The sequence below is a fragment of the Emiliania huxleyi genome, assembly GCF_000372725.1.
Source record: "Emiliania huxleyi CCMP1516 unplaced genomic scaffold EMIHUscaffold_737, whole genome shotgun sequence".
Taxonomy (NCBI): domain Eukaryota; phylum Haptophyta; order Isochrysidales; family Noelaerhabdaceae; genus Emiliania; species Emiliania huxleyi.
The window spans coordinates 1-19630 of NW_005196475.1; the positions used below are offsets into that span (position 1 = coordinate 1).

The window sequence follows — 19630 nt, forward strand, 5'->3', positions numbered from 1 at the left end:
CGGCCGCCGGCAGCTGCAGTCGCTGAGGGCGTCCCACTCGAGGAGCTCGGTGAGCCGGTCGGTGTCGTGCAGGCCCGCCCCGGCACGCGAGAAGGAGAGGGCCGACGTGAGCGACGCCATCGACAGCGCGTCCAGGCCGGCTGGCAGCGCAAAATCGAGCAGCGCCTCGTCGCTGAGCGCGTCGGGGAAGCCGGGGAAGCCGCCCGCCAGCGCCGCGGGCAGCTCCTCCAGGGCCTCCCAGTCGAGCAGTCGGTCCGTCAGCTCCGCCGCCCGCGGGTCGAGCCCCGCGAAGGACGTGGCGGAGGTGAGCGAGGCCATCGAGGGCAGCGTGTCCATCCGCAGCGCGTCGGGCCACGCCTCGGTCCAGCCGGCCGTGTCGAAATCGAGCAAGGTCGGCAGCCCGTCCTCGAATATGCCCGTGGCGAGCGCGTCCAGCGCGGCCTTCGGTCCAGCGCGCCCTGAGGGTCCTCCTTCAGTGAGCCGGTCGAAGTCGAGCTCGGCCGCCAGCAGGTCTTGGGGCAAACCGCCGAGCGTGAAGGATGTCATCGACGTGAAGGCGGACGTCATCGACAAGTGGCCGAGCGCAGCAAAGTCCGTCAGATCGAGGCCCTCCAGCTGCTCAAAGTCGCTCAGCCTGTCCAGCCCCTCAACGCCGCGCCAGCCGGCAAGCGGCCCCGCGAGCCCGGCCGCTGCCGCCTTCTGGCCGAGCCGCGCACCGGCGTCGAGCCCCTCACCGAGCCCCGTATCCAGCCCGAGCGGGCCGAACGGGTCGAAGAGCGGGCCGAGCGGGTCGTCGAAGTTGAGCGCGGCGAGCGCGTCGCGGCCCGCCAGCCCCCCGCCAGCAAAGGAGAGGCCGGAGGCGAAGCTGCCTCCGCCGAGCGAGGTGAGCTGAAGTCCGTCCACGAGACGGCCGAGCTCAAGCTCACGCAAGCCAAAGTCGAACGCCTCGGTGTCGCGGAGTACGTCCTCGGCAGTCGGCAACGCGCCGAGCTCGCCGCGGCCAAGAGCGGGCGGCAACATGTCCACACCGAGCACCTCGAGCGCGTCGAAAGGGCTGAGGCCCGCGCCGCCAAACGAGGCGGCGGACGAGAAGCTCGCGCCGACAGACAGCAGGCCGTCGAGCTGCTTCAGCGCTCCAAACGCCGGCAGCTCTCGCAGGAGGCCAAGATCGTCGAGAAGCGGGGCGTCCAAGCCCACGTCCAAGGCCGCAAAGCCCGCATCCGTAGGGATTAAGGGAGAGGCGCCGGTCCGGGCGAAGGACCCGACGCCAGAGGCGAAGCTTCCCCCAAAGGAGACGGCGGCCAGGCCTGCTGCCAGGCCGAGGTCTCTGAACAGGTTGGCTGCATCGACCCCAAGCTGCGGCATGTCTCGCAACGGCTCCACCAGCGGAGGGTGGCCGTCTGCCCCGAAGCCATCGCCGTACGCGAGGAGATCCGTCGGCAGCAGCGCAAAAGACCCGACGCCAGAGGCGAACGAGCCAAACGAGACGCCCGCCAGGCCGGCAACGAGGCCGACGTCGCGCGCGAAGTCGGCCGCATCGATTGCGAGCTGCGGGATGTCGCGCAACGGCTCGACCAACTCGGGGGACGCTGCAGCAGGGAAGCGATCGCCAAACGCGAGGAGATCCGTCGGCAGCACCGTGAACGAGCCACCCGATGCAAAGCTGCCGCCGAGCGACACGCCGGCGATGCCAGCGGCCAAGCCCAAATCACGCGCCAGCTGCGCCGCGTCGACGCCCAAATCGAAGTGAGGCGACGTGAGGCCGATGTCGACGCGCGGCAGATGGGGCAGCCCGTCGGCCGCCCTGCCAAACGCAACGTTTGCCATCTCCGCAGGTGGCAGCGCGAACGAGCCACCCGATGCAAAGCTGCCGCCGAGCGACACGCCGGCGATGCCAGCGGCCAAGCCCAAATCACGCGCCAGCTGCGCCGCGTCAGCCCCCAAGTCGAAGTGAGGCGAAGTGAGACCAATGTCAATGCGCGGCAGACGGGACAGACCGGCCGCCCTGCCAAACGCTACGTTTGCCATCTCCGCAGGTGGCAGCGCGAACGAGCCACCCGATGCAAAGCTGCCGCCGAGCGACACGCCAGCGATGCCGGTGGCCAAGCCCAAATCACGCGCCAGCTGCGCCGCGTCAGCCCCCAAGTCGATGTCGACGCGCGAAGGGCCGACATTCATGTCGATGCGCGGGAGGCGGCCGGGCGAACCATCGGCTGCCTTTCCGAACGCCAGCGCCTCAGCTAGCTCCGCCGCGGGCAGCGCGAAAGAGCCATAGCCAGAGGCGAAGCTCCCACCAAACGAGACGCCCGCCAAGCCGGCGGCCAAGCCGAGGTCACGCGCGAGGTCGGCCGCATCGATACCCAAGTCGATGTCGACGCGCGGCGGGCCGACGTCCATGTCGATGCGCGGCAAGTGGCGGGGAGCGTCACGCGGCTCTGGCGGCCGGAGGTAGTCGTGGACGGCGGCGGCGAGCACCTCGGGCAGCGAGACAGGGCCGCCCCGGCCGCCGCCCTCCTCTCCACCGCCCTCCTCTCCGCCGCCCAGCCCGAGAAGCTGCTCGGAGCCGGCGGGAGCGTCGAGGTAGCGGAGTGCCTCGAGCGCGTCCAGCACCGCCTGCTCCTCGGCTTGCTGCTCCTCCCACCCGCCGGCAGCACCGCCGCCGGCTGGAGTCAGCGGCTCGACCAGCTCCTCCCCGGCTGCGGCCAGGTCCGTGCCGGACCCGTCGGACGGCATCGCCACGGGCAGGGTCGCCAAGTCGTCGTCCGAAGAGACCGGCGCGTCGAGCGCGACGACCACGGGCACAAAGGCGCTGCTCCCGCCGGAGAGCACCGCCAAGCTCATCGCGTCGAAGCCGGCGGGATGCGGGCGGCGGGGAACGGTGCTGGCTGCGTCCTGGGCGGCGCGCGGGCGTCCGGGGACGGTGCTGGCTGCGTGCTGGGAGGCGCGCGGCTGCGCAGCACCGCCGCCGGCTGGAGTCAGCGGCTCGACCAGCTCCTCCCCGGCTGCGGCCAGGTCCGTGCCGGACCCGTCGGACGGCATCGCCACGGGCAGGGTCGCCAAGTCGTCGTCCGAAGAGACCGGCGCGTCGAGCGCGACGACCACGGGCACAAAGGCGCCGCTCCCGCCGGAGAGCACCGCCAGGCTCATCGCGTCGAAGCCGGCGGACGGCGCACCGACGGCGGGGCGAGAGCGGGCGGGCGGGCGGGCCGGCGCGAGCGGCTCTGTGAGCGGCGGGGTGAGCTCGTCGGTAATCTGCTCGTCGGCCGTCTGGCCGCCCGCCTCGCCGGAGAGCTGGAGCAGCTCGGCCAGCAGCTCGTCGCCCGCGCCTCGGCCCGGACGGCTCTGGCTCGCTCGGCCTACCTCCGGGCCGGCATCGCCCGGTGCAGCCAGCTCCGCGCGCTCGCCTCGCTGCAAGAGGGGCGGGCCGCCGAATGCCAAACCGCCAGCCTCTGCGCCGCCGGCGCGCAGCAGCTCCTCCATCGCCGCGGCGAGGTCGTCGTCTACGATGGCCTCGCCTGGCGGCGCCCCCTCTCCGGCGTCATCTCCGCCCTCGCCGCCCCCGCCGCCCGCGCTACCCTCGCCGACGGCGTCCGTCAGCTCTGCGAGAAGCGACTGAATGGGCAGATCAGCCCGGGAGGGCAGCAGCTCCCCCTCGCTCTGGGGGGCCGCCGCCCCTTGACCCTCCTCCTCTCCTTCCCCCGGCAGCTCTCTCCTCAAGCGCGCGAGCGGCTCCAGCCCAGCCATCTCCGACCCGGCTGTCTCCAACCCTGCTGCCGCGAGCAGCTGGCCCCAGAGCACGTCGTCGAGGCCGACGCTGTCCAGCCCGGCGAGCAACGCGTCCTCGTCCTCCGCCTCCTCCTCCTCCAGGCCCTCGTACCCTGAGGCGGCCGCCGGCGTGAAGAGCTCGGCTCGCGGCGTCGGCCGCCGCCGCTGTCTCGGCTCGCGCCGCCGCCCCTCCTCGCCCTCCGTCTCGTACTCGTCCGACTGCAGCACAAGCCGCAGCGCCGCGGCCAGCTCCTCCTCGCTCTCCTCCTCGCCGCGGGTGGTGAAATCCGCGTCGAAGGCTGCGTCCGCCGCGCGTCGGCTCCGGCGCGCTACGCGGCGGCGGCCGCCGCCTCTCGCACCGTTGCCGCCGCCACTGTCGCTGCCGCCGCCGCCGCCGCCGCTGCTGCTGCCGCCGCCTTCGCCCCAAGCGCCAGCGGCCGCTAGCAGCCCCTCCGCCGTCTCATCCTCGGGGCCTAGAGCGCCCCGCGCCAGGCGCCGGTGGAGGTCACGCTGTACCGCATGGTCCGTGGGAAGGTTGTCGAGCAGCTGCAGCCCCGCCGCCTCGTCGCCGACGCCGCCAAAGCCGGCGGCGACCTCGCTCAGCGGCGGAGGCTCGCCGGCGCGCGCCCACCAGCCAGCGGTGGCGTCGGGCCGAGCGGCTGCCCGAGCGGTGAGGTTGGCCGTTGCGTTATTTCGATCCACCACACGCCGAGCCCTGGCAGCTACGGGCTGCGCCTCGCTGACGGCGGGAAGCGGCCGACGAGGCGCCTGCTTCTCGAGGCTCGCGGCGCGGACCACCGGCAGCCGCGACGCGGCACGCTCCGGCGCCGCGCGGCCGAGCGCCGCCAGTGCGACGAGCCAGCCAAAGCGGACCATTATCAGGGCCGGGCTGACATTTTGCTGCGTCGGCGTGCACTTTGCGGCGTCGAATCGTAACTGGTCGCCACCTGTCAGAAAGGAGAATGCACAGACGGAGAGCTCCGCTGGTAACGGATTTGGCCCATGCGCGTGCTCTTCCTCTTGCTCGCCGCGCGCTCGGGAGCCGGAGTGGCGGGGTCGGAGCTGCTGCAACGGCGCGAGTGGCCACGAGGGGTGGTGCTGGGGCTCTCCAGAGAACGAGGCCACGGCGCGGCGCTCGCGGCGGCGCACGGGGCAGCTTTGAGCAGTGCAGCGCCTCAACAGCAGCTTCAAGCAGTGCAGCGCAACGCCAGCTACCTCTCCAAAGCTGCGCGGCGGCTGGCGGGCCTGTGGGAAAGTGCCGGGCCGCGTGCTCGGAACGCGCACTCGGCTCGCTTGCCGGTGGCCGAGTCAGTCTGGATGGCGAGAAGCGCCAAGGCCTTCCCTGCATTCTGGGCGCTGCCCAGCAGTGCGCAGTACTCTCGCTGCGCCGACGGGCGGCCTCGATGCGGATTGCCGCGAGTGGCGTGGTGGCCTCCAGTGGTGCGGTCGTTGGTCAACACCGCGGCGCGCGCGCGCCGCGGGTGCTGCACAACAAGCGGAGTGCATGGGCGGGCGCTCTATCGCTCTCCGGCGCCCAACTTTGACTATCGATTACCGCCGGTTATTATAACCGGTGGGAGATCGTTCCTGCAGACGGAGGGATTCAACGCGGCGATAACTGCCCGAGACGTCCCTAACCTTTATTTATTTCTGCCCTGCTTCAGCAACCGGGGGCCGTCTTCCTCAACCAACCAAACCTCATTACCGACTGCCGGTCGTTGGGGACACGTGACTCCCGCAAAGGGCAGTGTCTCCACCCGGGAGTCGGACATTCCAAACCCCCCCCTGCCCCCTCTCTCTCCCCCCCCCATCCTAGCCCTCTCTCTCTCTCCTCCTCTTTCTCTCTCTCCTTCTCCCTCATTCCCCCCCCCTCCCCCCTCTCCATCTCTGCCGCCCCCGTGCCAACCCCCGCCGCCGCCTCGCCTGCCTCAGCAGCACCGGAGCATCCTAACGTCATCGCTGTATAACCCGGTGCGGCGACGTTTTTGCCTCCGTGTGACGAGCTCCAGTCGTCTGCTCAGGCGTCCCGCCCAGGCGGGCGCCGCGGGGATGAGTGGAAGCGCGCACCAGTGGCGCCGCTGACGAGCTCGGGGGCCTGCGCGGGCAGTTATTCGGCGGCAGCGTTCGCCGTGAATGCAAAGTTCATTCTTGCGCCGCGCGGCGACATCCGCACGTCGCCTCGGCCCTTTGAGGCCGTCGCGCACGGGGCAATCCCCATCTTGATTGCAGACCGTCTCTTCCGGGTTGGTCAACCTTTCCAATGCATGGTGCCATGGCGGCTCTTCTCCGTGCACGTTTCTGAGGCCTCCATCATGTGTGACGCGGTGGCGGCCTTGCGTAACGTGACTGATTCCATCTCGCCGGACAAGCAGGCCGCTATGCGCACGCTGATGCTGCACTTCCGTCGCGACCTCCTGTGGCGAGCCAACAGCAGCAGGGTAGCAGAAAACCTGCTGGTGCTTGCGCAGCGCAAGATGGGCGTGGACAAACCGCTGCTGCCGGCGGCCGAATGCTCATTTCTCGACGAGCAGAGGAGCGATGCCGGCTTCCGGGCACACGACGAGGCTTGCCGCGGTCGGGCGTGCTGTCGCCCGGCGGGGACGACACGCAGCGTAGAGACGACACGCAGCAATCAACGTGACCATCATCAATGGATGCACAAAGAAGAGGAGAGCAGAACTCATTAAGGCGAACGAAGCAAGACTGAAAGCATCCCGTCGGAGAGCAGGTCCGAGTGCCGCCACCGATGGAAGGCCTCCCTAATGAGAGGCCTCTCACAACCGCTCGGGAAAAAGAATTTTTACGAAATACCAGAGACAGAGTCACAGATCGCGACAGAAGAAGAAGCGACAAGGGAAAGAACGACGAGAGTGGGACGACCGCGAGGTGGCATGAAGGTTGCAGCGAGAATCGGCGAGAGACTGCGAAGAGAGATAGGAAGAGGCGGACGCCCAAGGGTGGGCGACGGCTAGCGCACCACACCCCTCTCCTTAAAATCCCTGTGTGGTGGCGGCGTGCCGTCCTCCCATCCCTCCCTTGGGTTGTCCGTGGCAGGAGTGCGGAGAAGAGCTCGCCGAACGCGAGCAGCAGATGGCCAAAGTGTGCCAGCGCGAGAGCCTCGCGAGCGGGCGCAGAAGGAGCTCGCCGTGACACGATGCCGGGCGGTGGTGGTGCTCTGGCGACTGTGCACAGTGGGCAAAGTCAGGCTGCAACAGGGCAGCACGATGGTAGTGCCCTGCTGCAGCCTGGCCTGACATGCACAGGGCGAACAGAGACACTACTATCGTCCGGCGCTCGTCACCAAATCTGGGCGAACTTCGACCGCCGCCACAGCTCACCACGAGCACGCAGCGACAAAATGTTGACGGTACGGAAGTTGAGGCTGGTCGAGAGGAAGAGGCTGCCGTGCGAGCCGGCATCTGGCGGCTGGCACTACATTCTTTTCGAATCCAGCGCATGGGCGCCCAGTAGTGCCGCTCCTCCGCTGCTGCTCGGTGTGAACAGTTCGTACACCGAGCAGCTGGGAGCTCCGCAACTCGATCCCTCGAGACCAGACAGGAGGCGGCCAATGGAGTGTGCCATCTGCTTCGACCCGCTTTTGGAGAGCGAGCGGCTGCCGCTGCCCTGCCGCTGCACGGTGCCCTACTGTCTGGGCTGCTGGGACCGGGCGCTCGCCTCCTCCTTCAACAGCGCGGGCCACGCCCGCTGCCCCTCTTGCCGCCGGCCGGTTCGCGTGGACTTTGACCCGGGAGACGAGGACGGCCCCGCACGCGGACGGCTCATCTTTAGCGCAGAGACGGGCGACGGCAGCAGCGCAGAGGATGCTGTCTCCAAGGAGGGGGTGGTGAATCGGCTGGCGGAGCAGGCGGCGCCGCTCATGACGAGGCTGCTGCGCCGGTTTGGAGAGCGGCACTCGTCGCTGCGCGCGATTGCTGAGGCGCCTTCCGAGGCGCTTAGAGGCCGCTCCATCCGGGAGCTCAAGGCGTGGCTCAAGGAGGTGGGCGGCAGCGACTCCGGCCTGCTCGAGAAGGCGGACCTCATCGACGCGCTGATTGCCAAGGCGGGTGGAGGCATGATTGCCTCGCGGGTCGTGGCTGCCACCGAGGGCGGAGGCGAGGGCTGCCCGCCCCTCTGCGTCTGCGGCGGCGCGCTGGAACGCCTCACCGGGCGGGCGCGGATGCGGCAGCTGCTAATTGAGCAGCATGGAGTGCGAGAGTCGGCGAACATCGACGCGCTGCTCGACCACGCAGCAGACCGGCTGCCCTCGTCCGTCATCTGCGACTTGTGCGACACGCAGCTGTCCCCCTTGCAGCCGGTCTACACGTGCGCAAACGGCGACGCGACCATCCTGCACCCCACCACGTACGACGTCTGCGAGGTCTGCTTCGTGCGCTACGCGGTGGAGGGCCTCGGGGACGAAGCCCTCGCCACCGAACGGCAGCTCCTGTACGAGGAGGAGGAGATCGAGGCCCAGGAGGAGGTCGAGGCGCAGGAGAGCGGCGGGCGCGGGGAGGCTGCTAGAGGAGCGTTGGAAGGCTGAACGTGCGAACTCTGTGGGGCCTGTGACGGGGTGCCGAGAGTGTGGAGACTTCTCTTTGTTCGAGAGAGCTCGCTGCTCGATCTCGTTTTAAGTCGGTCGAGAGTGCAGAGAGACGGTGGCACAGGGCGGCACAAGGGCAAAGCCGAACGAAGGGGCAAAGCCACAACGGGGTGTCCACAGAACGCAGAGGGGCAGAGCTGAAAAATGCGAAATACGGCGGGGCTGGTCGCGGTGTGCTTGGCCCGCTCGCCCAGGCGACGGACCGCTCGCCCTAGCCACCCTCCCACACGCCGCGAATCCACGTCTCGAGCGGCCGCAGCAGCCGCTTCGACGGCGACACGTGCGCACCTACAGGAGTGGCGGCGGAACGCGTCGGAGCGCGCGTGCCCTGGCGCTCGGGCCTCGCCGAGGGAAGAGGACAGGCTGGCCCGCGCTCGAGCTCGCAGACGCGTCGCTCGAGAGGGCGGCCAGCGGCGGCACTTCCGGCGCGCTCGACTCCTCCGACAGCAGCCTCCGCGCCCGGGTTCCTGAACAAGGAACGCGGCGGCTCAAGGAGACAGAAAGAGCTGTCGATCGCCGCTCCGCGCGCGGTCGCCGTCCGCCATCCGCAAGCCCGACGCGGCGCGCTCGTACGCGCGCGGCGCGGCGGCGGCGCCGGCGCCCAACTCGGCCTCGTATGAGTTTGTCCACAAGTCGAAGACCACGCCGCCCGACGCAAGGGTCGGCATCGGCAACCGCTGCGAGAAATCGAGGCGCAGCATCTCGTGGGCCGTCCCCTCGCTGGCGGCGAGGGCGCCGAAGAGCTGCCGCTCGCCTAGAGACCGGCAACGCCGCCTCGACTGGCGGGCCGGGCGAGCGCGGCGCAGCAGCGGGGCGACAAGCAAGTGCGCCCGCGCCGCCCAACTCGGACGCGTGGTGCAGCAGCGAGAGGGCCTCGTCGCGGGAGAGAGCCTGCAGCAGCCGCGGCTCGAGCAGCCGGAGCAGCTCGACGGCGACGTGCCTGCGGACGTGTCGTGAGGGACGCGTCGCGGGCGTGTGCGGCCGAGAGAGCGGCGGCGTGTGCGGCGACGCGCGCGGCGGCGACGCGCCAGAGCAGCGCCTCGCCGTCGCGCAAGTAGCAGTCCCAGACCCTCGCCGCCGTGTCGAGCGCGAGGGTGGAGAGGAAGAGCGACGAGAGCCAGTCGCACACAAAGTCGTCGAGCCCGACGCCGAGCGAGCCTAACACACACACAGGGGGCGCCGCGAGCTCGAGGAGGGGCGGTAGCGGTGGGTCTGCCAGCCGCAGCGAGACGCCGAGCGAGCCCACAGGTGCGGTCTCGGCTACCCCTCGCGGCTAGCCGTGTGAGCGGCTCGAGCACCGCCGCCTCATCTCCGGCGTCTCTCGGCTATGTCTCGGCTGCATCTCGACCAGATCTCGGCCAGATCTCGGCCAGATCTCGGCTAGACCTCGCCCAAGTGCTCGAGCGTCTCGGGCAGCTCGCGCTTGAGGCACGAGCGAGTGGCGCGCAGCCGCCACGCCAGCTGCGGCGACCCCTCCTCCACGTGCGCGAGGAAGTGCCTGCCGAGCAGCGAGGCCATTCATAGCTCACGACGGCCCCTCAGCTGTGAACTGGGCGAGGACGTGCCTCCCGAGCAGCGTGCACATGCAGCCGTGCGCGGACGGCGGCTCGAGGTAGAGCAGCAGCGCCTGTGGGCGTGTCTCGGACATGTCATGGACGTGTCCTGGACGTGACAAGGGGCTCGAGGTAGTAGAGCAGCCGCGCCGCGCAGAGCAGAGCCGCGTGGCGGCGCAGCGGCGGCGCGCCGATGCGCGCGCCCGCCTCGAGCGCGGCGAGCAGCGAGACGAGCTTCGCGTGCATCGGCGACGCGCTGTTGGTGAAGAGGTTGAACTCTGGCGGCGCACCTTGAGCGGCAGCGGAGGACCAGGAGTGAGCGACGCCTCGAGGGTGGTGACCACGGTTGAGCTCTGGCGGCGCACCCGCCCACGGCCGCTCGACGGGCGACGCCGAGCCGGCGGCGGCGGCGGGGCGGGCGAGCGCGCTCTGTATCCGGTCGAGCGCCGCCACGCGGTCGACGGGGCGCGTCTCCGCCACCGCCGCCTCGTAGCCCGCCCTCCCCGCCGCCGCCTCGCCGATCGCGATCCGCCACAGCTGCGCGCGCACCGCGCTCGGCGCCCCCTCCCACCAGAGCAGCTGCGTGCGCGGCTCGAGGCTTGCAGACTCCCAGTTGGGGAGGATCTCGCACCACCAGACGGACGTCGCGCTCTCGACGAAGGCCTCGCGTGGCTGGCCTGTTCACAGCTGCAGGTGTGAAGAGACGCTGTTCACACCCTCCCTGTTCACACCCTCGCGTGGCTGGCCGCGCAGCGCGACGCGGCGCGCGTGCTGCTCGAGCTTGGTCCGCTCGACCACCTTCGTCCGCAGCGAGTGGGCGGCACTCAGCGTGTCATTCTCTCTCCGCTGCTCCTGCTGTTGTGGTCCGCTCGGGGCCACCTGCTGGAAGTAGTGCGTCCACAATGCCATACTCGGAAGTGTCTCGGAAGTGTCTAGCCACCTGCTGGAAGTAGTGCGTTCGCAATGCCATACTCGGGAGTGTCTCGGAAGTGTCTCGGAAGTGTCTGGCCACCTGCTGGAAGTAGTGCGTCCAGATGCCATACTCCTCGGGCGTGAGCGCCTACCCCAAACAGCGCTCCGGCCTGAGGCTGCCGCGATGGCGTAGAGGAACGCCGCGCTCGCCGTGGCTGCGGACGCGCTGCTCGCGGCGGTGGCGGAGGCGGCACCGGTGCGGCGGGCTGGCTGGCTTCAGCCCTCCACCCCTCGCCAACATTGTGTGGGCGCGTGCGGCGGCGGGCGGCGAGGCGGGGGGCGCCTGCAGGTCGAGCGTGCGGCCGCCACACACGAGCGAGAAGCAGGCGGCGCCGTCCGACGACTCGGCGCGGACGCCGTTGCGGCGGAAGACCTCGCTCGCCGGTCCGAGCAGCACGGTCTCGATGAGGCCGAGCGGGATCGCCTTCTCCTTCTTGCCGCGCGCGGCGAGGTTCTGGTAGCGCAGCTCGTCCGCGACGACCCAGAGGCGGCACGAGTGGTGCCTGTGGACATGCCTCGGCGACATGTCAAGGCCGCGCCTCCTCGCAGGCGGCCAAGCCAGAGGCGGCACGAGTGGCGCCGGTCGGCGGCGAGCCGCGCGTGGTTGAACTTGCGGAAGGTGGAGCCCTGCCGGAAGAACTCGAGCAGCTCTGCCTCGCCCATGTCGTCGTGCGACATGCCCGTCCGGATCTCGTCCGTCTGGATGTCGTCGTACACGGCCGACAGCAGCTCCGCGGGCAGGTCGGCGCCCGAGTCGATGCCGCGGTTGTTGCGCACGAAGTCCGCCTTGCTCATCCGGTTCTTGGCCTTGATCTGCACCGAGTGCGCGTCCGTGTTGAGCATGATGACCGAGAAGCCGAGCACGTACGCCGTGTCCGCCGACGAAAAGACACCCGGGGCCTGGCCGAGGGCGGGCAGGGGGTTGGGCGAGGGGGCTGGGGGAGAGGGGTGGGGGGAGGGGGTCCCAGGCCTTGGCTGCCCTGTCGCGGGCGAACTCGCACATGATGCGGTCGATCTTTTGCGCCTCGCCTGTTCACAGCTGGAGGTGTGAGGAGACGCTGCTCACAGCCGCCGGTCGGTACCCGTTGCGCCTCGCCCGGCAGCCGGAAGGGGGAGAGGAAGGCGCGGATCGCCCCGACAAAGGAGAGGCCGGCAAAGTCGAAGCGGCGCACGTACGCCGAGAGGAGCTCGGCGTGCCGCTCGCCGCGCTCGCCGAGGTAGTCGCCGAGCTTTCGCTTCGAGAGGCCCTTCGTTTCGTGGAGGAAGGCCGCGATGTCACCCTACCAGACCCGGTAGGCCCAATCCAATCACAGAAGAGAGAGGCCGCCTCGTCTCTCGTGCAGGAAGCGAGAGCGATGTCTGCCGTGCCTGGGGAGATCTGGGGAGATCTGGGGAGATCTGGGGAGATCTGGGATGTCTGCCGGCTCCGCAGACAGGAAACCGCGCAGCTGCAGGTACTGAACGCCGTCGCGCGGCTTGAGGTTGAACTTTCGCACCTTCATTCACAGCGACCTCGCCGGTCAGTAAGCATCAAGGGGGCTGCTGGGCATAACGGTCGAGCTCTCGCGCCTACGTTGATGCGCCAACCTCAGGGCGGGCTTACGGTATTGTGCTGAGTCTTCAGAGCACCGCGTGAAGACAACGGAGGGAGAGGCCGACAGCACAGTGGAATGCGGGTGTGAAGACAGCGGAGTCCGTGTCCTCTCCTCCTCTCGAGTGCTGGGTGGGAGACCAAGGCACACACGTCGCCCGCTACTAGGCTCGCGCGCGCCGCCACGAGCAGCTCCTGGTCGTACGACGCGACCGGCTGGACCACCGACGACGTGCGCACCGGCGCCGGCGCCGCGCTCGCCGGAGCGCCGCCGCCGGAGCTGCCCGCCACGGCATCGGCGCGAACAGCCGTCGGCGACTCGCCGCTGTCGCCGCCGCCGCCGCGACTGCTGCTGCTACTGCCGCCGCTCCCCCCACCGCTGCTACTGCCGCCGCCGCCCCCGCCGCTGCTGCCGCCCCCGCCGCTGCTGCCGCCCCCGCCGCTGCTGCCGCCCCCGCCGCTGCTGCCGCCCCCGCCGCTGCTGCCGCCCCCGCCGCTGCTGCCGCCGCTGCCGCCTCCGGCCGTGGCGGAGGCTGGCCGCACTGCCGGCGGGGCAGGGGCCCGCTCTGCGCCGTGCAGCTGTAGCTCGACCATCGAGCCGGCCCCTATGGGTTCGGGTGCTGTGGGGTAGGCGGAGGGTGGGTTCGGGTACTATGGGGTAGGGGAGGGTATCGACCCGGCCCCTAGAGCGGTGACGACAGGGGACGCCGCGCGCGGCAAGACCAACCTTGGGGCGTGTGTAGTTCGGCGCAGTCGCGCGGAGACGGGCGCTACGAGTGCAGCCGAAGACGTGCCCCCGCGAGCGCCAGCTGGAGATGCAAGGGACTGTCCTCCGCTTCTAGGGAAACGGTGCTGCTCATCGCACCGCGGCTGCTCTCGGCTGCTCTCGGCTGCTCTCGGCTCCTCCCAGCTCCTCTCGGCTCCTCCCGGCTCCTCTCGGCTCCTCCCGGCTCCTCTCGGCTCCTCTCGGCTCCTCTCGGCTACTCTCGGCTACTCTCGGCTCCTCCGCCCATCGCGCCGCCGCGAGACGCGCGCACGAGCGGCGCCGCGAAGAAGAAGGAGGAGCCGCGGTCATCCTCGTCCTCGTCGTCGCCCTGCCCGCCTGCCGCCGCCAGGGATGTCGCCTCCTCTCCGCCGCTGCGCAAGCCGTGCTCGCCGCCGTACGGCGCCGCGGCCAGCCCCGCCAACTCGAGGCCCGTCGACGATAGCAGCCCCGCAGACTCCTCCGCCTCGAGCCGGGGCGGAGCGGACCTGCAGGCACACTCCGAGGAGAAGTGCGGGCAGGGTCGGAGCAGGCTCCGCCTCGCGTCGCGGCGGAGCAGACCGCTCGGAGACAGCGGCGAGGGAGGCGGCGAGCGAGTGCGCGACCTCGGCCCCGCCCGACGGGTTCCGCCGGTGCCGCCCGCCAGCCTTGCGCGCGCTGCACGACGAGGGCAGCAGCGCCTCCCCGTCGTCCTCGTCGGAGGCGGAGCTCTGCTGCCGCGCCTGCTACGGGGGGGGGGGGGGGGCAGCCCCAAGTGACGCCTCCGGACCTCCCGCCGTACAGCGGGCCGCCCCGAACTGACTCGAGGCGGTCATCGTCCGTCATCGAGTGGGGAGGGATGGGGACTCCGGGACTGAGAGACTTCAGGGACTGAGAGACTTCAGGGACTGAGGGACTTAGGTGTCCGTGCTCGCTTGCTGCCGCGCCTCGGCCGCGCCACCCCACGGCGCCGCGCCAGCCGCCCCGGCGCGCAAAGCTGGCGCCCCGACCGAGCCGGAGCGGCGGTGCGGCGCGCCTGCGACCGCCAGCGAGAGTGACTCGCATGCGCACGAGCAGCGCGCCGCCGCGCCCGCCGCGCCCGCCGCGCCCGCCGCGCCCGCCGCGCCCCCTCCCCGCCCCTCCAGCCGCAGGCCGTCGCGGGCGGAGCGCGCGCGCTGCAGCCGCTCCCGCACACGCGGCGTGGCCGCGTCCTCGGGCGGCGGCGCGAGCAGCACCGTGGCCGCGGCCGCAGCGCCCTCCTCCGCCGCCGTCGCGACGGCGCCGCTCGGGGCCGCTGCATCGGGCGCCTGCACGGCCGGCTGCACGGTCGCCTCGGCTGGCGCCGGAGCCACTGGCGGCGTCATCGGCGGCGCAGGCTCCGGGAGCGCCGGCGCCTCCCATTCTGGCCGCTCTGGCTGCTCCGGCCGCTCCTCCTCTGGCGGCTCCGGCCGCGGCGGCGGCGGCGCTGGCTGCGACTCTGGCGGCAAACCGCCGTCTGGCTGCGGCTCCGGCGCCGGCTGCGATTCTGGCGGCAAGCCTCCGTCGGGAGGGAAACCGCCACTGAGGGCAAAGGCTTCCGACTCCTGGCTCGAGTACCCCGGGTCAAATGGAGGCGACGGGAAGGGCGAGATTTGGCTCGGAGACTCGCCGCCGGGACCAGTGGAGGCCATAAACGCGCTCTGGCCACGACTAAACGCGCCGCGGCCTTCGCAGCACCGGACGACGCTCAGCCTCTCCCAAACGGGCGGTCCCCTCTCTCCCAGGCTTGCTTTGTGCAAAAGAAATCGGGCGACCTCCGTGGCTCTTCCTTGTGGAGGAACGCGACTCCAGACTGACCCTCGACGCTCCAATGTATCACACCCCACGGTGCTAGATGCTTGGGTCATGTAGAAAGAAAGAAAGAACACACCCAAGCCAGAGGAGGGACGGGAGTGAGTGAGTGTGAGTGAGTGTGACACACACACACACACACACACACACACACACACACACACACACATGAGCGGAGAGCTGTACACGGAGCGAGGGTCTGTACCGAGGCGTACAGGAACGATACAAGCAAGACTACATCAGCCAAGCCGCGGTTGAGCGGAGACGTCCGACAAACAGAGCAATAAGCAAGCCGGCCTGACACGTCCCGCACATGTCCCTGTTCACACAGACATCTCGCTAGGATAGAGACGTCTCTCCCTCTCTCTCTCTCTATCTTTGTGCCGCGTCCTGTGCCGCCGAGTTCATTATACATATATATATTCATGAGGAGGGCGTTCACACTCCCAAGAGTAGGCCTTTAAATCACTCCTCCCCGCTGTACACTGTAGTCGGCCCCGTGAACCTTCACGGGACTCTCACAGTTTGCTGTGAGAGCTCCTGTGTGAAGAGTGCGTAAGGGGTTGCCTTTAAATTCTTTTGGCTCCGGTGGTGAGCCTGTGTGCGTGCCAGTCCGCGCCAGTCTGCGCCCTTGTCGTGCCAGTGTGCTGTGAGAGAGGCTTCTATCTAGAATTCTTTTGGCGAGGAGTCCGAGAGAAGAGGTACATGACACTCCGCCCCTTCCTATCCCTGCTGCTCGCGCTGGTCCTCCCGGCAAGCTCTGCGCTGGTTCTCCCGGCGGGCGGTCGCCTCGCGCCTCGGCTCGCCGTGCGCCCGCCTCGCGCCCACGCAGCGCCGCCTCGCTGCTCGTCCGCCGCCTCGCCGGGCGCCAGCGAGAGCGGCAGCAGCGGCAGCAATGCGCCGCGGCGGCGTCGGCTGCTGCCGCGGCTCCCGCTGGCGAGCGGCTCCGGGGGTCGGATGCGCGTGCCGCCTTGGCTCGATCGCCTCGCCACCCGCGCGTCCAAGATGCGCTGGCTGCGGCTGCTCTACGTGTTTCTGCTCGCGGCGCTCGTGCCCGTGCTGCTGGGGCGGCGCGCTCCGCCGCAGCGGGCGGTCGAGGTCTCGTACGCCGCCTTCATGCAGCTTGCGGCGCGCGAGAGCGGCCGCATCAGCGGCCTCCGCCTCTCTCTCTCGCGGTACGGCTTCCTGCTCGACGGCGCTCCAGCCTTCACGCGGCCGGTGAGGGCGCCGTCAGACCTGCAACCCTTCTAGGGCCCCTCTCGGACCCTTCTAGGACCCTCCTAGGTGCGGGCGCCGTCGGACCTGGTCTGGTTCCTACACAAGCACGGCGTCGACTTCCGCGCCGCGCCCGCCTCTGCCGCCGGCGCCCTCCTCCCACTCCTCTTCCCCCTGCTCTGGCTCGGCGCGCTCTACTCGATGATGCGCCGGCAGATGGGCGGGCAGGGCAACGTGTCGAAGCGGGCGTCGGCGCAGCTCCTCTCGGCGGACGGCCTCTCCTGTGAGGTGTGAACAGCGTCTCTTCACACCCACTGCTGTGAACAGGCGCAGCTCCTCGCGGCGGACGGCCTTTCCTTCGAGGACGTCGCCGGCATCGACGCCGCCAAGGAGGAGGTGCGCGAGGTTGTGGCGATGCTCAAGAGCCCGGCCACTTACGCCGCCGCCGGCGCGCGGCTGCCGTCGGGCGTGCTGATGTGCGGGCCGCCCGGCACGGGCAAGACGCTCCTCGCCCGCGTCATGGCGGCGCAGGCGGGCGTGCCGTTCTTCTACTGCTCGGGGTCTGACTTCGTCGAGCTCTTCGTCGGGCGCGGCGCCGCCCGCATGCGCGCCCTCTTCAAAGAGGCTGCCGCCGTGTCCCCGTGTATCGTCTTTGTGGACGAACTCGACGCTAGAAGCGGAAGACGGGTTCTTGTACCCCACCTAGCGCCTGAGAGACACGGACTCCGCTGTCTTCACACGCACTCCGCTGTATCCACTGTCCTCCTCTCCGTTGTCTTCACGCGGTGCTCTGAAGACGCTGCACAATACCGTCCCCCCGCCCTCATGTTGGCGTATTCAGCACGTAGGAGCTCGACGCGCTCGGCAAGCAGCGGTCGATGCGGCTCGCGGGGTCTAACGACGAGGTGCAGCCGAGAGGCAGCCGAGAGGCAGCCGAGAGGCAGCCGAGAGGCAGCCGAGAGGCAGCCGAGAGGCAGCCGAGAGGCAGCCGAGAGGCAGCCGAGAGGCAGCCGAGAGGTGGCCGAGAGAGAGCCGTACGAGGTGGCCGTCAGCCGCTTGGGTGTCGCCCCACATCGCCCCAGGAGGTGATGCCTCGCCTGGTCGCCCTGAGATCCCAGCATGAGATCCCAGCACGAAGGCTCGCAGCGGTGGGGGCCTCTCTTACTGTTGCAACACGATCTCAGAGCCGGTCGCAAGATGGGCCAGTGAGCGCGCGGCGCGGCTTCCTGAGCCGCTCACATGCCTACCTCGGCTGCCTCTCGGCTGCAGGTCGAGCCGAGTCTTTCACTCCTCCGGCCGAGCCGAGCAGTGACACTGAGTAGGTCGAGCAGACGCTCAACCAGATGCTCGCATGTATGGATGGGCTCGGGGGGGAGTCGAGGGATATCGTCGTCATCGGCGCTACCAACCGGTGCGACTGCCCTCGACCCCGCCCCCTTCCGAGCCCCTTCCGAGACATGTCCGAGCCCCTTCCGAGACATGTCCGAGACACGCCGCTCCCCCTGCCAGGTGCGACATCTCGACCCCACCTGTTCACGGCAGTGGGTGTGAAGAGACGCTGTTCACACCTCACAGGTACGACATCCTCGACCCCGCCCTCACCCGGCCTGGCCGCTTCGACCGCCTTGTGCGCATCGAGCTGCCCGACGAGGTGGAGACATAGCCGCGACATAGCCGAGAGACGGCCGGTACATAGCGGAGATGTGGCATCGAGACGGCGGGAGCTAGCAGGGCAGACGCCACTCCAAGAGTGGCACCGCACCGGAGACCGCGCGCCGAGCGACAGGCGGGGGCGGCTCAACGCCCTGCTACCACACCACCCACGGGACTGAACCCACACTGGATTCGAGACTCTGGAGGTATGGTAGGCGGGGCGGCTCAACACGCTGCGCGTGCACACCAAGTCCCTCGCCCTCGCCCCCGACGTCTCGCTACGCAAGGTTGCGGCCGCGACGCCAACATTCTCAGGCGCCGAGAGGCAGCCGAGAGTCAGCCGAGAGGAAGCCGAGAGATCGTTCGGAGATCGTTCGGAGATCGTTCGAAGATCGTTCGGAGATCGCTCGGAGATCGCTCGGAGATCGCCGAGACATAGCCGTGACGCCCCTCCCCCCCCCTTCTCTGGCGGCGGAGAGTCGCAAGCACTCATCTCTGCTTCTACCTGTGAGCAGAGCTCGCAATCTCGGCTATCTCTCGCCTATCTCCCGGCTATCTCCCGGCTATCTCTCGGTTGTCTCTCGGCTGTCTCTCGGCTGTCTCTCGCCTATCTCCCGGCTATCCCGGCTATGTCTCGGCTATGTCTGCGGGCAGGAGCGGAGCTCGCCGCTCTGACCAACGAGGCTGCGATCCGCTCCGTGCGCCGCGCCGTCGCCAGTATTGCGAGCGAGCAGGGCGGCGGCGGCGGCGGCGGCGCGGGGATGGCCATGCCGGCGCACAGTGGCGCGGGCGGGCCAGTCACTATGGCTGACTTCGACTCTGCGCTGGTCGACTTTGTGACTTCGCGGCGCAAGGGGCCAGTCGGCGGGCTCCTCGGCAAGGCGTGTCAAACGGCCCTGCCCCTCCCTCCCCGCGCCGCTGCGCTCACCCCGCCCCGTCCTCCCCGCGCGCGCGAAGGTCCTCGGCTAGTGTTGCTTGCCAGGCGCCTGCCCCCTCTACTGCTGCCCCCTCCCCGGCAATACGGCGGGGCCACTCTCCTGCGAGCTTGCGTGAGGAGTGGGTGGGGGCGGGAGAGCAGCTGAACACGGGCGGGCGGCGGCGGACTCCGGCTCGCGTGTCGACCATGGACTCCGCTGCTGCACGCCAGCGCAACGCGCGCGCGCAGTCCGTGAGGACATCGTGCGGGTTCGATGCGAGAGGGAGAGAGCGAGAGCGAGAGCGAGAGAGATGTTACTATGCGCGAAAAACACATCGTACAGTTTTAAGGCTTCCGCGGGTGCCGCGAGCCTCGTGGGGTCTCTCGCCCTGATGGCGCGCCTCCTCCGCGAGCTGCCGATCTGGCCACTCGTCCGTTAGAACGAAATAGCACCTCGACCACCTCTACCTCGACCACCTCGACAACCCACCTCGACCCGCTCCCTGCGCGGCTCCCCTGAGGCTTCCGCGGGTGCCGCGAGCCTCGTGGGGTCTCGCCCTGATGGCGCGCCTCCTCCGCTGCCGATCTGGCCACTCGTCCGTTCGTGTAGTACCTAGGCGCGCTGGACATTGCTCGCTCGCCACTTCCTCCGCGACGCCTGCTCAGTCAGTCATTCTTTGTGCGGCTATCAGGGCACGACTCCGTGTTTAGCTAATGGGAGTTGTCTCTTGAATGTCGGGCTGGACTGTTCGCGTGCGAGTGTCGGTGATGTGCAGGGTCCTGGGAAGCAAAG

At 69.6% G+C, this 19630-nt stretch overlaps 3 protein-coding genes across 3 annotated transcripts; 2 read left to right on the forward strand and 1 right to left on the reverse strand.

Moving 5' to 3' along the window:
* Positions 1-7333: 7333 nt before the first annotated feature.
* Positions 7334-8305, forward strand: EMIHUDRAFT_249095 (hypothetical protein; the record flags this gene model as incomplete). The annotated part of the gene is made up of 1 exon (XM_005760831.1): positions 7334-8305. The coding sequence occupies one exon, from the start codon at positions 7334-7336 to the stop codon at positions 8303-8305; it is 972 nt and encodes a 323-aa protein (XP_005760888.1).
* Positions 8306-8419: 114 nt separating this feature from the next.
* EMIHUDRAFT_631898 (hypothetical protein) lies at positions 8420-14948 on the reverse strand. Its single transcript, XM_005760833.1, has 20 exons — positions 14171-14948; positions 13806-13969; positions 13519-13732; positions 12662-13060; positions 12312-12386; positions 11987-12170; positions 11879-11919; positions 11471-11790; positions 11174-11393; positions 10931-10978; positions 10665-10716; positions 10284-10595; positions 10069-10208; positions 9931-9992; positions 9757-9863; positions 9394-9523; positions 9196-9305; positions 8901-9119; positions 8734-8832; positions 8420-8653 (listed from the first exon to the last, which is right to left on the reverse strand). Exons 1-20 carry the CDS (start codon positions 14891-14893, stop codon positions 8577-8579), a joined length of 3696 nt encoding a protein of 1231 aa, XP_005760890.1. The 5' UTR covers positions 14894-14948; the 3' UTR covers positions 8420-8576.
* Positions 14949-15755: 807 nt separating this feature from the next.
* EMIHUDRAFT_419856 (ATP-dependent metalloprotease FtsH) lies at positions 15756-19183 on the forward strand (the record flags this gene model as incomplete). Its single annotated transcript, XM_005760832.1, has 9 exons — positions 15756-16271; positions 16338-16520; positions 16596-16931; positions 17120-17173; positions 17591-17679; positions 17844-17919; positions 18137-18236; positions 18576-18802; positions 18879-19183. The coding sequence occupies 9 exons, from the start codon at positions 15759-15761 to the stop codon at positions 18888-18890; spliced, it is 1590 nt and encodes a 529-aa protein (XP_005760889.1). The 3' UTR covers positions 18891-19183.
* Positions 19184-19630: the final 447 nt, after the last annotated feature.